This window comes from Manacus candei, unplaced genomic scaffold (assembly GCF_025592945.1).
Source record: "Manacus candei isolate 608988 ecotype Guabito, Panama unplaced genomic scaffold, ASM2559294v1 h1tg000017l, whole genome shotgun sequence".
In the NCBI taxonomy this organism is placed as follows: Eukaryota; Metazoa; Chordata; class Aves; order Passeriformes; family Pipridae; genus Manacus; species Manacus candei.
This window is the reverse complement of record NW_026138065.1, coordinates 15,914,727-15,926,928: the sequence shown is the minus strand read 5'-3', so window position 1 is coordinate 15,926,928 and position 12,202 is coordinate 15,914,727. Positions and strand designations below refer to the sequence as shown.

The following is a 12,202-nucleotide window of genomic DNA, read 5'->3' as shown; positions in this document are numbered from 1 at the left end:
AGTGATTCACATCCTTACTGCCACTCTTACCTGACTTTAGACACGAAAGAGATGCTTTTGCTAGGCTAATAGTTTAAGAAATTTTATCGTTTTAATATTTACATTAAAATCTGACTAGAATTCATAACACAGCATCTTAAAGATTAACTTACTTTACATAAAAGACGAATGTTTGAGCCTGAAACACAATTTCATGAACACAAATAGCACATCATGGATACAGGTAATACCATGAGTAATCTGCAGCTCTCCGGTTGTTTTTTACTATAGTATTTTTAAGACTGTTTCAGACTGTTTCAAAAATGCAAAGAACTTGAGTTATGAAAATTTAACTGACACTATGTGAAAGGAGTGAACAAGTCTTCAATGCTAAAATTGTGTATTTTCACTTAAAGTTATTGAACACCTAAAACGCAAACAGGAAACCCAACATCTCACACATTTTAGAAACTGTTCAATCAAAATTCTTTTAGAAAGGCAGATTATCATCCTCTTTTCTGTTTCAGCTTTTAGTCAACCAAGTGTTTCCAATCCAATGCACAAAGAAGCCATATCAGGCCGACTTGCAGAATCCCAGCCTTAGAACTCCCATTTTGCTTCTTTTGACACTTGGCTCCCATGTCAGAACAGTCTTTCAAAAAGTTTAAATCTGCCTGGATGGACCATCACTCAGGTTGCCTGTGTTTGAAATAGGGTTATTAAACAGGTTTGCAGAGAGGGTACCCGATACCTGGGCAATCCTGCTCACGATTTTGTATCTGCCACTTTTATAGTGGTCTGGGAGTAAACAACCTTTACACCTATTTTTCGTGAACAATAACACGTATCACTTTAACCCAATTACAACACAAATTGCAAGTCTGTTGTCATATGGTGACAAAAAACTTCCTAACAAACTTCTGCCATGAGAACTGGTAATTAAGCAATCAGAAACAAACTGACAGGGAGGGCAAATCTGTCCAGCAGCTGTTTCCTATCAACATTCTTAGATCATCCCACCTCAGTATACCAACACTTCTGGAGCTTCCCTACTTTTGCTACAACCTCAGCAGCTCTACATATGCAGACACAAAGTCTCTAACATTAAATAGCAACACTGCGAGAGGGAGATTATTAGCAGTAATGTCTAAAATTTACCTGCAGTTCAAGTTGCTTACAAAAGCACATCTCTGACAAGTTTTCAAATGCTGTCTACAGTGCATTTTTGGTGACAGCAGTGAAAAGAGATGCAGTCCATGGGCAGCTTCATGAGTGACATGTGCAGATGGGGTCATACCTCCGTGCTCCTGCACTCTTTGTAAATACACACGCACACATTTTCCTTCATTTCCTTAAAGGGGCAGCATCTCACCTCACTGAGGCTGGCACATTTCCTTGGAGATGTCAGTAAATATATACAGTGTAGTAGCTAAAATAATTAATAACACAACTGTTATTTCTTTCTATATCTCTTTGCTTTGTTATAACCAGCTGTAATAGACTAGCAAAAGTTTATTGTGCTTTGCTGGCAGAACATTTGATTTCTCTTTGCCAGCCAGAGAATAGGTAGACCCAACCAGAGAGACTGCCGAATTACAGAATATATAAACCATCCCTGGCAGTCAGCAAAACTGCTGCTGAAGATTAAATTACACAAACTTGCCAGAGGTGTAACTTACTTGGAAAGGATTCTTAAGTTTTGCTCACCTACTTCAGTGGGGTGGGGAAGCATTCAAAAACATTCTGAGGTTATTACCTCTCCCTGACAAAGCTTGTCTGTGAAGATTTTGCTCCCGTTGGATGTCAGATGGCTGATTCACAGGGCTTCACTTTTCAAAATGAAAAGCACATAATTTACCCTAAAAATTATGTTGGGCAAAACCCACATGACTGTTGCTCGCTTTCCTCCCAGAGCTAACGTTTCATCACTACTAAAGGACAAGTAAGGATTCCATAAGTTGCTCAGTGTTAAAAATCCTGTATTAAGCACAAACATATTCATCAGCTACATATACATTTAAATAAACAAACAAATAAACCTTTTTCCCTACTGACAAGACACTAGGTTTTTGGATTGCCCTAAAGAATACTTTATAGGTATAAAGCCACCACACCCTGTCCTCAAATAGTTTTTGTAAATCTTAAAACTTCTCTCATTTTTTCACAATTTTCAAGGCAGGCAATCCCTTGCAGTATGCAGCAAAAACATTCAGTGACAATAATCGCCTTGCAGGAGACTATGGGTTCACAGGAGAGGTTTAAGTTTCCTTTATTGAGGAGCAAAGCTAAGAGCAGAGTGAAATACTATCCTGCATGTCCGTGTCTTAAAAGTCCCAGGGAGTTTATTCAGAGACAAGATTCAATACATAAGCAGCCCAGAATTTGTCCAGTATCTATACAAATTTTTTTTTACAATAATGGCAACATATCCTTTAGTCTTTTTAAAATTTAATATAAGCATAGCCAGTTTCTTTTATTTCAGCCAGATTCTAGTCTACCAGTATATTTCCTATTATTAGTTTTTTCAACTTAAGATATACCCAAAATCAACCAGCTGCCACATACTGCCAAAAAGGAGTGATTTACATGCAATAGTAAGTGGTCTGATTACAGGAAGATATACAGAAGTGAGCATTGGTATCCTCATCCTTAGACTTTGTTTTGTTTAAGCGAAGGTTCTCTTTAGCCAGTCATTTCAATTAAAGTACAGAAAACCCACAAACAAACTCATAAAACTGCAATTTTATCCTAGGAGGTTCAGTTCTTTGCCTAACTCTGTGCGTATATTCAGTATAGTAAAACAGAAGGAATGCTGAAGCCTTTTGTAGACAGGTTGTTCAACTGGATGTTGAAACCTGCAACCTACAATTCTGACGAGGAAACAACGTTCCTGATGAACTGAGTTTCCACAGGAGCTATGTGAATCATGCAAAATAAAGCACTGCTCACCTACTAAGACATCCCATTTTCTTAATCAAAAAATGTAAGTTGCAAACCCACATCAATTTGTTTTAATGAGCTTAATAAAGCAAGCTCAAGTTTGAGGCTGTTTTGACAAACATACCTCAGAGATGTAAAAAAGAGACACGCTTGCATATCAGCTGTCATCATACTCTCACATCATCCATGAGTGATTCTCCTATGTTATCCAAGTAACACACCTAACTATTCATATACCCTATGGTATAGGGTAAAGTAAAATAAACTTCTTAAATACCCAGTGAAAAATGTACACTTTTGTCTGAAAAATCAGTCAGCTCCATGTAATTAAATAAAAGCATACTACACAAAGGAGATGTAATGAAAATCAGATACCAAGAAGGATACAAAGTCTCTTATATTTCACCATTAAAAACTGTGTATCTATTCTAAGGAAAAAAGAAGACAAAGATTTTTTTAAACCACACATTGATTCTTTGCAATAAGCAATGTCAGGACTCTGACAACTCTTGTTTGCAATCACTAACTACTTCACAGCTTTCTGTTAGCAGCTTCCTATTTAAACATAATTTTTCAAGTTTTTATTATTAGAGGAACAATACAGCATTTGGTTTACACAGATGACACTAACAAGTCCTGTTTGCTGGGGTTTTGTAAAAACAGGATGACAAACACCTTCAGCACAAGAGACAAGCCAGCTTCTCTTGCATGAAAGACAACATGGGCCATTTTCAGCCCACAGGAGTACCAGGCCAGTATCTGGTTATACACAGAGATATCCTTTAGGTGCCCCCCCTCCTCTTTGATCCCTGTATTTCTAAAATGTTCTTATAGTTCAGCTCTCAGATATCTCCAAAACTAGTAGGTATTCAGCATTAAATATACATTCAGATTGTCTCAAGTAAATAATTTGCATGAGGGGCATTCGGAAAAGTAGTAAAATTGTAAGTAGTACTACTGCCAAAAATGAGGTTAATGCTACAGCTTTCTAACAGCCATCCTGTTGCACAGGCACCCACTAGAGGTTTAGAAAAACTTAGCAGTGATGATGCCACATACATCTTTTGAGGGAGGAAGATGATTAAAAAAAACGCAAAAAACCTCAAAGGGCTACACGCAGTTTCAGCCATGTGTAGGAGAGGCCCATAACATCCTTCCACCACTGTCTACCAGTTTGCCCTCATTGCCCTGAGGCAGGGAAGGAAGGACCCATGCAGGGACAGCCTGAGACAGCAGACAGCACTCTATACAGACTTCTAGGAGAAAGAAAAAAAACTCCTTCCTTTCCAACAGGAACTGAGATACAACCTTCAGTGAGATGCCTCACTATTAACTAGCTGGCTGTAGATTTTGAAGTGGTTTATACCTGCAATTCCATAATTAAGACAACTGATCCAATTAAGGAGGAAGTATATCTGATTAAAAGCATTCCCTACAGTTGCACTGTCATTTAACAAAACGTACCCATCTTCTTTGGGGAAAAAGCTCAAGCCTAAAAGGCATATCAAATTGCAACAGAAATAATAAAACATCCTGCAGGTAATAATCAAATGCAAAACCAATGCACTTCAATAACTAGAGGAACACGGGAAGGAAAATGGACAAGAAGGACAAAGGCATTTCCAGATTCAGTTATTATTAGACATTCTGAATAGGCTTTATGAAACTCTCTTTGACCAGGACCTTTCAGCATTAGATAGAAAACAAACCAAGAATTAGTGCAACGGTTTTTTTTTCCTGAAAGAATGGCTACTTAAGAGTATTGTGTACAGATTTTATTTATTTGACACAAAATGTTCCAGATACTTGATCTGAAATCAAATATCCTCCGACTTCAGAGGTTACAGAACTACATATATTATCTCTTCGATCCTTTTGGGATGTTAATTTTCCAAATTTCTCCAACAGTGAAGATGTTACCATGCACAAAAATGCATTATGAACAGATTTTTGCACTCCAGAAATTATAAAGACCAAATAGGATGCTGAGATCAGACACGGTGCATTTTTAAATATTATACACAGTTTGTGAAAAATTCTAATCCTTCAACACAGAGCACATATCTTGTTCTTAGGTTACAGATGAGTTTGAGCTCCATCTAGCTCTTTCTCTAGAGGTTACTGCTTACTGGTTTTTTTAGCATCCAGGGATTTTGTACATCAACTGAACATCAAAAGACCAACCAAAGTTAACATACTTCCTTAGCTCTACTTCTCCTTTCTCTGCTTTACAATACAGATTCAGGCTTTGACTTTTTAACAGTATATTAATTTAATTCCAACATTTAATGTGATGAACTCATGGACAGAAAGTTTATGCTAGTGCTGTTTTACTCACCCATGAAAAGTTGGGTCTCTATTTGAGAGGAAGGATTTTTTTTGTTGTCTTACTCATTTTTTTTTGCTCTGAAATTCAATTCCCTAACCACAATCTTTGTGAAGAAGCTTTGTTCTCAGCTCTTATCTACATCTTCCAAGATCATTACAACTGCAATGGTAATTCACTACCAAAATTCCGTTTACAGCATAATAAAGTCTTGAGCCACTAACTGTTTCTTCCCAGATAGGAATTTAGCTTTGAACTGGCATGGGGAGGTGACAAGGCAAACATATTCAGTATCAGGCAGAGTCTGGGCATCATCTTCATGTTCAACTACAGAAGAAATCATAGTAATATGGCCTGAAGGTGATAAATTAATTTTGGCTAGGTTCCTGTCTGGGAGGAAAGAACAATTTTCCTAATGAGATAAAGATGAAGGAAGACAAGGACCTTTAGGCAATTGGAATTTAGTCTGAGAGAGGCCCTAATAAATCAGGTTGTGCTTCTCTTTGTTTAAGGAAATACCTGTTAGGATATCCGGGGCCTGTTTATTTTTCTCTGACAAACCTGATTTTCTTGGCAGTGCACAAACTCAGAATCATACATTGAAATAAGAATAAAAGCAGGTGGTCAAATAAAAGTTGCAATTTTTTTTTCATCTAAAATAAGTAAACACAAATCCTGGCTGATGGAATTCAATCTGCACAGATCTCCTGCTACCTCGAAACTTGTATTTCCATATGCAAAGTATCCACAGCCAAATGAGCAGATTTGCTTGGAAAACTTGCACTAGAAAAACTAGGGAATATCAATATTCTCACAAACATGCATATGAAGTACCAAGAGGTTAGATGGGAGGGATTGAAAATCCCACGGAAATAGCAAATACAGAAGATGCAGCCCCTTCACACAGTACTCTTGGTGGGCCACACACTCCACAGACTTCGAGCAAGCTCATATTGTGAGCAGCAGATTTAACACATGCACACTTTCCTGTAGCACTACTATCACTGCTGACAGCAGCAGCAGCAGCTCCTGCACCAGTTGGTCACTCCGCTGAACACACAAACGTTCCTGTACAACAGTCCCATGACAAAAGCTACAGCCTTCATCAGGTAGATTCTACTTCACCAGTCTCTCACCTCAACCTCCAAGAAAAGACTGATATCACTGTATCTACCACTGCCTTTACAGCAGAACAGTTTGGGACCTCTGGCTATCATGAACTGACAGGGAGGCCATGTCCCAAGTCAATCAGGCTGTTGTGAAGGCAGCAGCCGCAGCTCTACAAGCCACGCATTCCTGCTCCTCCCTTATGCCAGTTCAGGACACCACATAGCCATTGCTAGCACCACAAAATTATTGGGGCACTTGGGTAGAAGTAGCAGAAAAGGCAGGATCACTTCCTCAGGGAGTTCACACATTGATCAACACACAGTGAGTGTGCAACCAGCCCTCAAGAAACCACCACCCTGCTCGTGCTACACAGTTTCCACAGTCGCCGGCAGCAGCACGCAGTCTCAGCCTGTCTCTGCCTAAAGACGAGTCGCTGTCTCTCCTTCAGGACAAGAATGACAAAACCTGGATTTGTCAGATTCTTAAATATCAATTTCAGGGTGTTGAAGAAAGAAAAGGTCATATTTAAATGCTAGGTTTAGAGTTACAACAGGCTAAGAAAACAACCACCTCTGTGAAAAGCCTGTTATATTTCTGATTTAGACTGCACATTGCATACTTCAACCCAGAAATTAATAAAAAGCTACAGCCAGCAATTATATTATAAATTAAAATGTAATAAAGCATTCCAAATTGCCTTGGATATCATAAAATTCTGTGCCTGAAATACTCTTTATCTGAGGGATTATATCAGCTGTTGCTCTGAGACTCCCTGTATAACACAACAGCTTTTTCCATGCCTGTCCTCTGAGACACCAGCAAGTGACCGTTCTCTCTGAAGGAAGACAAATCATAAAAGCTTAATTCCTCTTCTCCTTCCTTCCCCTCCCCTGCCTTAAGAGAGCTGTCATCCCCAAAGGGCAGCAGACCACCTGACTTCACTTTCAAGAGTGCAAATTTGCTTTCAGTAGTGTCACATAAAGATCTAGTAATTCAGAAATTTCTGTATCACTGAATGAGCACATTATAGGTTTGGTGGTGATTCTTCAGAATTCTGACAGGACGTTTATCTACCTCAGAGGATTTATTCAAACCATGACAAGACTTAAAAATGCAGATAGTTGGTAATGAACAATATTTGAGGTCTACCTCCATCAGGCTGTGAGGAATTATTTCTCTGAAACTATTCATATAACCAATTTGGACATTAACAAATAACGTAGTTGGGGATTTACTTCCAACACACCAGTAGTGGACCAAGAAGCTTCTCTGAAAGGGTCAGTAACATGGTACTTACCTTGTTCTCTATCACTGCAAAGCAAATCATGCCAGTTTCAGCCTCTGAGACCATAGGGAACTGTTGCAATACATTCAATGCAACATTCATCTCATAGTACAATGCTCCCAAACCCACATAAGCACCAATAATTCCATGTCTTTTTGCTTTAGATGTATGCTTATACAATGCCCATGTGAACCATAGGAAATGGTGTGCATCTAAATCAATACCTTATAAACACGGCAATGCAAGTTCCTAGTACTCAAGAATTCACTATATACTTCAAGAGAGTAAAATATTTCATCTTGGAATGGATTTTTGAGAAATTTTGTTTAAAAAGAACATCAACCAACTTCTCTACGTACTGACATAGGATTTCAAGGGGTATTTTTGGTAAATACTTTTTCTTTAAAGCAAGGACGAACAAAAAATCTGTATCACTGTTCATTAATTTTGTTTTGACATATTGCTGCTATTGTTATAAATAAAAGCAGTAAGTAAGGAAACCAACTATGCTTCAGATTGAATCTCCTCTTTTTGACACCCCCTGATTTATAGCTGCCACCATTAAAGCACATTTTCACTGAAATCTGGATACATATATTAAAGAAATCTACAGTATTTCAGCCCTTCAATCTAATTTTCAAAAAAAACCCCCAACTACAATATAGTTCATACCAAGGTATTAAAGTTAGGTTTACCGATATGTTTGCTGTTCGCAAGCAATGTATGTTTTATTGTCTGTGGCAATACAAGTAGGGCTTACAAAAGCAGGTATGAGTCATTCCTTAACCAACTAAAATGTTGACCTCGGTTCCTTAAAAATCAAACAGGACATACATTTCTTGGAAATTTTTCCTAGCACCTTTTCTTTGTCACACTACCTTTAGCAGTGGCAGTAAAGGATTCTATGCTTCTAATTGCATTCTATTCCATTAACTCTCATGAACTTATCTGAAAGAACAGACCCAGACAGTTCTATTTTTACTCACATTCTATAGTTTCAAAAATATAGAGAAAAGCACATGTCAAGTTTTCTTTTTCTTTTTTTTTTGCTTCTCTATTTGGTGGGACTTAAGCATGTGCATAAATGCTTTCCTGAATCAATGCCAGCACGTTATAAAATGACAATAACTTATGTACCACTTCTCAATACAATGTTCTTTGTAAAGAGAGTTTGAAGACAAAAGTTACTTCTCAGAAATAATCTACAAAAATGTAGAAAAATCAGAATTGTCAAACATTTTCCAATTCAGCTTTAGTAAATGAAAAACTTCAAAACAAGTGCTTTTATTACAAACTTCTAAGAAGGAATGCACCTAACAGTACAAATTAGTGGTTTCTAAATGGAGGATCAATATCTCATTGCATTTTACACAAAGAGCTAAAACCCCATGCTGTAACAATACAAAAAAGAGAAAGCTTTACAGATCAGGTTACTTGTCTGATTTGACGTTTTTAATAGACTATACATCTGGCTACAGCCATTTCAGAGTCTCAATCACAATTGTTAAAAGCAGAGATTAAAAAAAGAGGTAGTTTATGACTTCTAAGTATTTTCTACCATTCTATCAACACTACAAATGCCTTTTAATGGAGACGTAGCTAGCTGACAATTATAAAGCAGCATCTTGGTGTTGCTCTGTATCATGACAGATTACTTAGATTAAATGATATGTATTATCTTACCTGATACATTCCAACTCCTATGTGTTTGGGCTCAATTTTCACTAGTTCAGCTAATGGGTCTTGAACGCGTCTAGCAATAGAAACTGAAAAAGAGAATTAGAAAACAGTGATGATTTTGTCTGAGAAACCAAAATCATATAATTGCTTTTGCTAATTTTTCTTTTTACATCTTCTACATATTTAATTTATTTTAAACCTGGAAATAATCAATAATACATTTTTTGCTGTTATACACAGGATATCAAATATATATTAACCAAATTCGTTACTTGAGTAATTCAAGCAAAGACCTAAGGAGATTTCAAACTGTAATTGTGACATTTAAGTTTTTGAGTCACAGAGTTAGTAAATAAAACTGTACATTATACTTTTTCCCATGTATCCACAATAAATGCATATGTAACATTTAAACTATGTAAGAAGCCTTTACCTTAACTCGCAGATATGTAGAAACAAATAAACATTTAAAAAAATAATGGAGTAACTTCACAGACTTGTTCATCTAATATAGTATTCACTAAGGTATATATTTTATCCTTATATATTATATATTTATCTAATTCAACCATAAAATTCAGTGTTAATTTTGAAAATGGTTCTTTGACTTGAGAACTGCATAACAAAACACACCAATTGCAAAACTGCAACCTGTCATTGCTATAACCATGTTTAGAAAAACAAAAGCAATTTCCAACATTTCTGATGCCTTTAAGAGCACACGGTCTTCTAAATCGAAATGCTGAAGCAAACCTACATTTATTAATAAATCCTTTGCTTACCGAAATCTCAGAAAAAAAAAAAAAGCTCTATTTGCAAATGTAAATTCTCAACTACGGTCAGATTCCACAGATACTGTGTTGTATTCAGTACAAATCCCACCCCTAGACCTCCAAAACAATAAAAATTAAAAACGAAACAAACAAAATCTTAAAAAAAAAATTAAACAAGAACTCCCATACCAATGCCAAATCTCATTGACAAGGCTGCTTTTCCTACCACATGCACTTGTTCAAGAATAAGAGAAGTGTGTTGGGACACAAGAAAGCTGTGATCCTTTAAAAGCTATGCCCACAATCAACTCCATAGGGTATTAGTAACTTCAAGACACACTTCCTAAAATTTATTTTACATTTAAATACATTGTTAAGCAAATCAAGAAAGAGTTAGAGGAAGAACAGGAGTTAGAAGTAAAAAGTAGTTTGGTCAAACGCACATTGTTTAAATAAGAAAACTGCAAGTATCTCCAGGGGTCAATAGCTGATTTTACACATATATAAAAACATGGACATGCATATAATTATAGGATATTATATATTCTATATTATATATAGGTAAAATAATATATATATATGTATGTGTTTATAAATACATCTATAAGGCACTTTACTGAATCACAGAAGTGTTTAAGTTGGACATCTCTAGAGAACACATGCTGTCTAGTCAGCTACAGCAGGTTGCTCCAGATCACATCCAGTTGGGTGTAGAATCCACAACCTGTCTGGTCAATCCATTCCAGTGTTTGGCCACCCTGACAGTAGGTGTTTTCTCATGTTCAGATTGAATTTGCTGTGTTCCAATCTGTGCCCACTACCTTTTGTCCTAACAGCTGGTCTTCTTCATTCCCTCCCATCAGGTGTTTATAGCTATTTGTAAGATTGCCCTGAGCCTCCTGTTCTCCAGGCTGTGCAGTCCCAGTTCCCTTGGTTTCTCCTTGTATAAAAGGTGCTCCAGACCCTTAACCATCTTTGCAGCCCTAATTTAAATTGCGACCATCACTACTGCAGGGTGTTAGATTTCACAGCATTTCAGAAAAGAACTTGACTAAACATTGACACTTAAAGCCAAAATAGTAGCCAGAGCTAACATTTATTGGCTATGCAGGTTCCTCAAACCACAATTGCAAAGTTTAGCAATTAAATGCTGCACTAGAGATCTCATTTTTAAAGAACTGCACTGCTAAATGCACAGTTATCATGAAGTTCACTGCTCGGTCATGCAAGACTTTTCATATCCTTTATTATCCATTTTAACATGCTGACAAAGGCAGTTTGCTAGCTAGGGTCAGAAAGCACTGTGCTGGTGACATCTGATATGCCTGCTTCTCTGATTGAGAAGTTCTACATTCAAAGACAACCATATATGCCTTCTTGTAAGGAGAAAAAAAAACAACCACGAAAGATTAACCAGTGTAAGTACAGCAGTTATCACTTACGCAAGTATAGCTTAGTGCATAAACGCTTCTCTATAACAATAATTCATATTAATTACTTTGAAATACTAGTGGTACCTATCACCCACCACCTAACAAACAAAAGCGAAACAAAGCACCGATTAAAGCAGTGTTGATTGTTTCCTTCCAAAGAAGGAAACACAACTATATATTTCTTCTGAATGCATCGATGCCTATGTATAGGTACTATACTTGTCCTTCAGCAACCCTCCTTAAACTTAGCTTGCTTGATAGCTATATGATGTTTTAGAGAATTTTCTTTTAGTTCTACCTAATTGCAAAACACATTTCAAAGTTACATTTCAGATAAGCTGAGAGCAAATACCTCTCACTGTCCATATCTCCTTTCATTATATCTTTTAAAAATAGACGACTACATGGATAGGTTGATAAAGGAATTTTTCAAGCATAAACTTCTCTTGGGAACCTTCAATTAAAAAATAAAATTTAGACTCTTTTTGTCATAATAGCTTGGTTGACAATGCTGTCATATCCCTAGGAGGCTTCCAATGGAGGCGTAGGACCGGATCCAGCAAAGCACTTCAGCACAGATGCATGTCGGTATTCCCACCGGAACCAGCAAAACTATTCACACGCATAAAGTTACACAGACATTTAAGTGGTTTCCTGGATCAGGCCTAATAGTTAC

The 12,202-nt window shown here is 36.9% G+C and overlaps 1 protein-coding gene across 5 annotated transcripts in view; it reads right to left on the bottom strand.

Moving 5' to 3' along the window:
* SRBD1 (S1 RNA binding domain 1) overlaps positions 1 to 12,202 on the bottom strand; it is a 122,002-nt gene that overhangs the window by 41,303 nt on the left and 68,497 nt on the right. For all 5 annotated transcript variants that reach the window (XM_051782858.1, XM_051782857.1, XM_051782859.1 and 2 more), the window contains one exon: positions 9,324 to 9,406. In XM_051782858.1, coding sequence (XP_051638818.1) covers positions 9,324 to 9,406 — 83 coding nt within the window. The remainder of the gene's footprint in view (positions 1 to 9,323; positions 9,407 to 12,202) is intronic.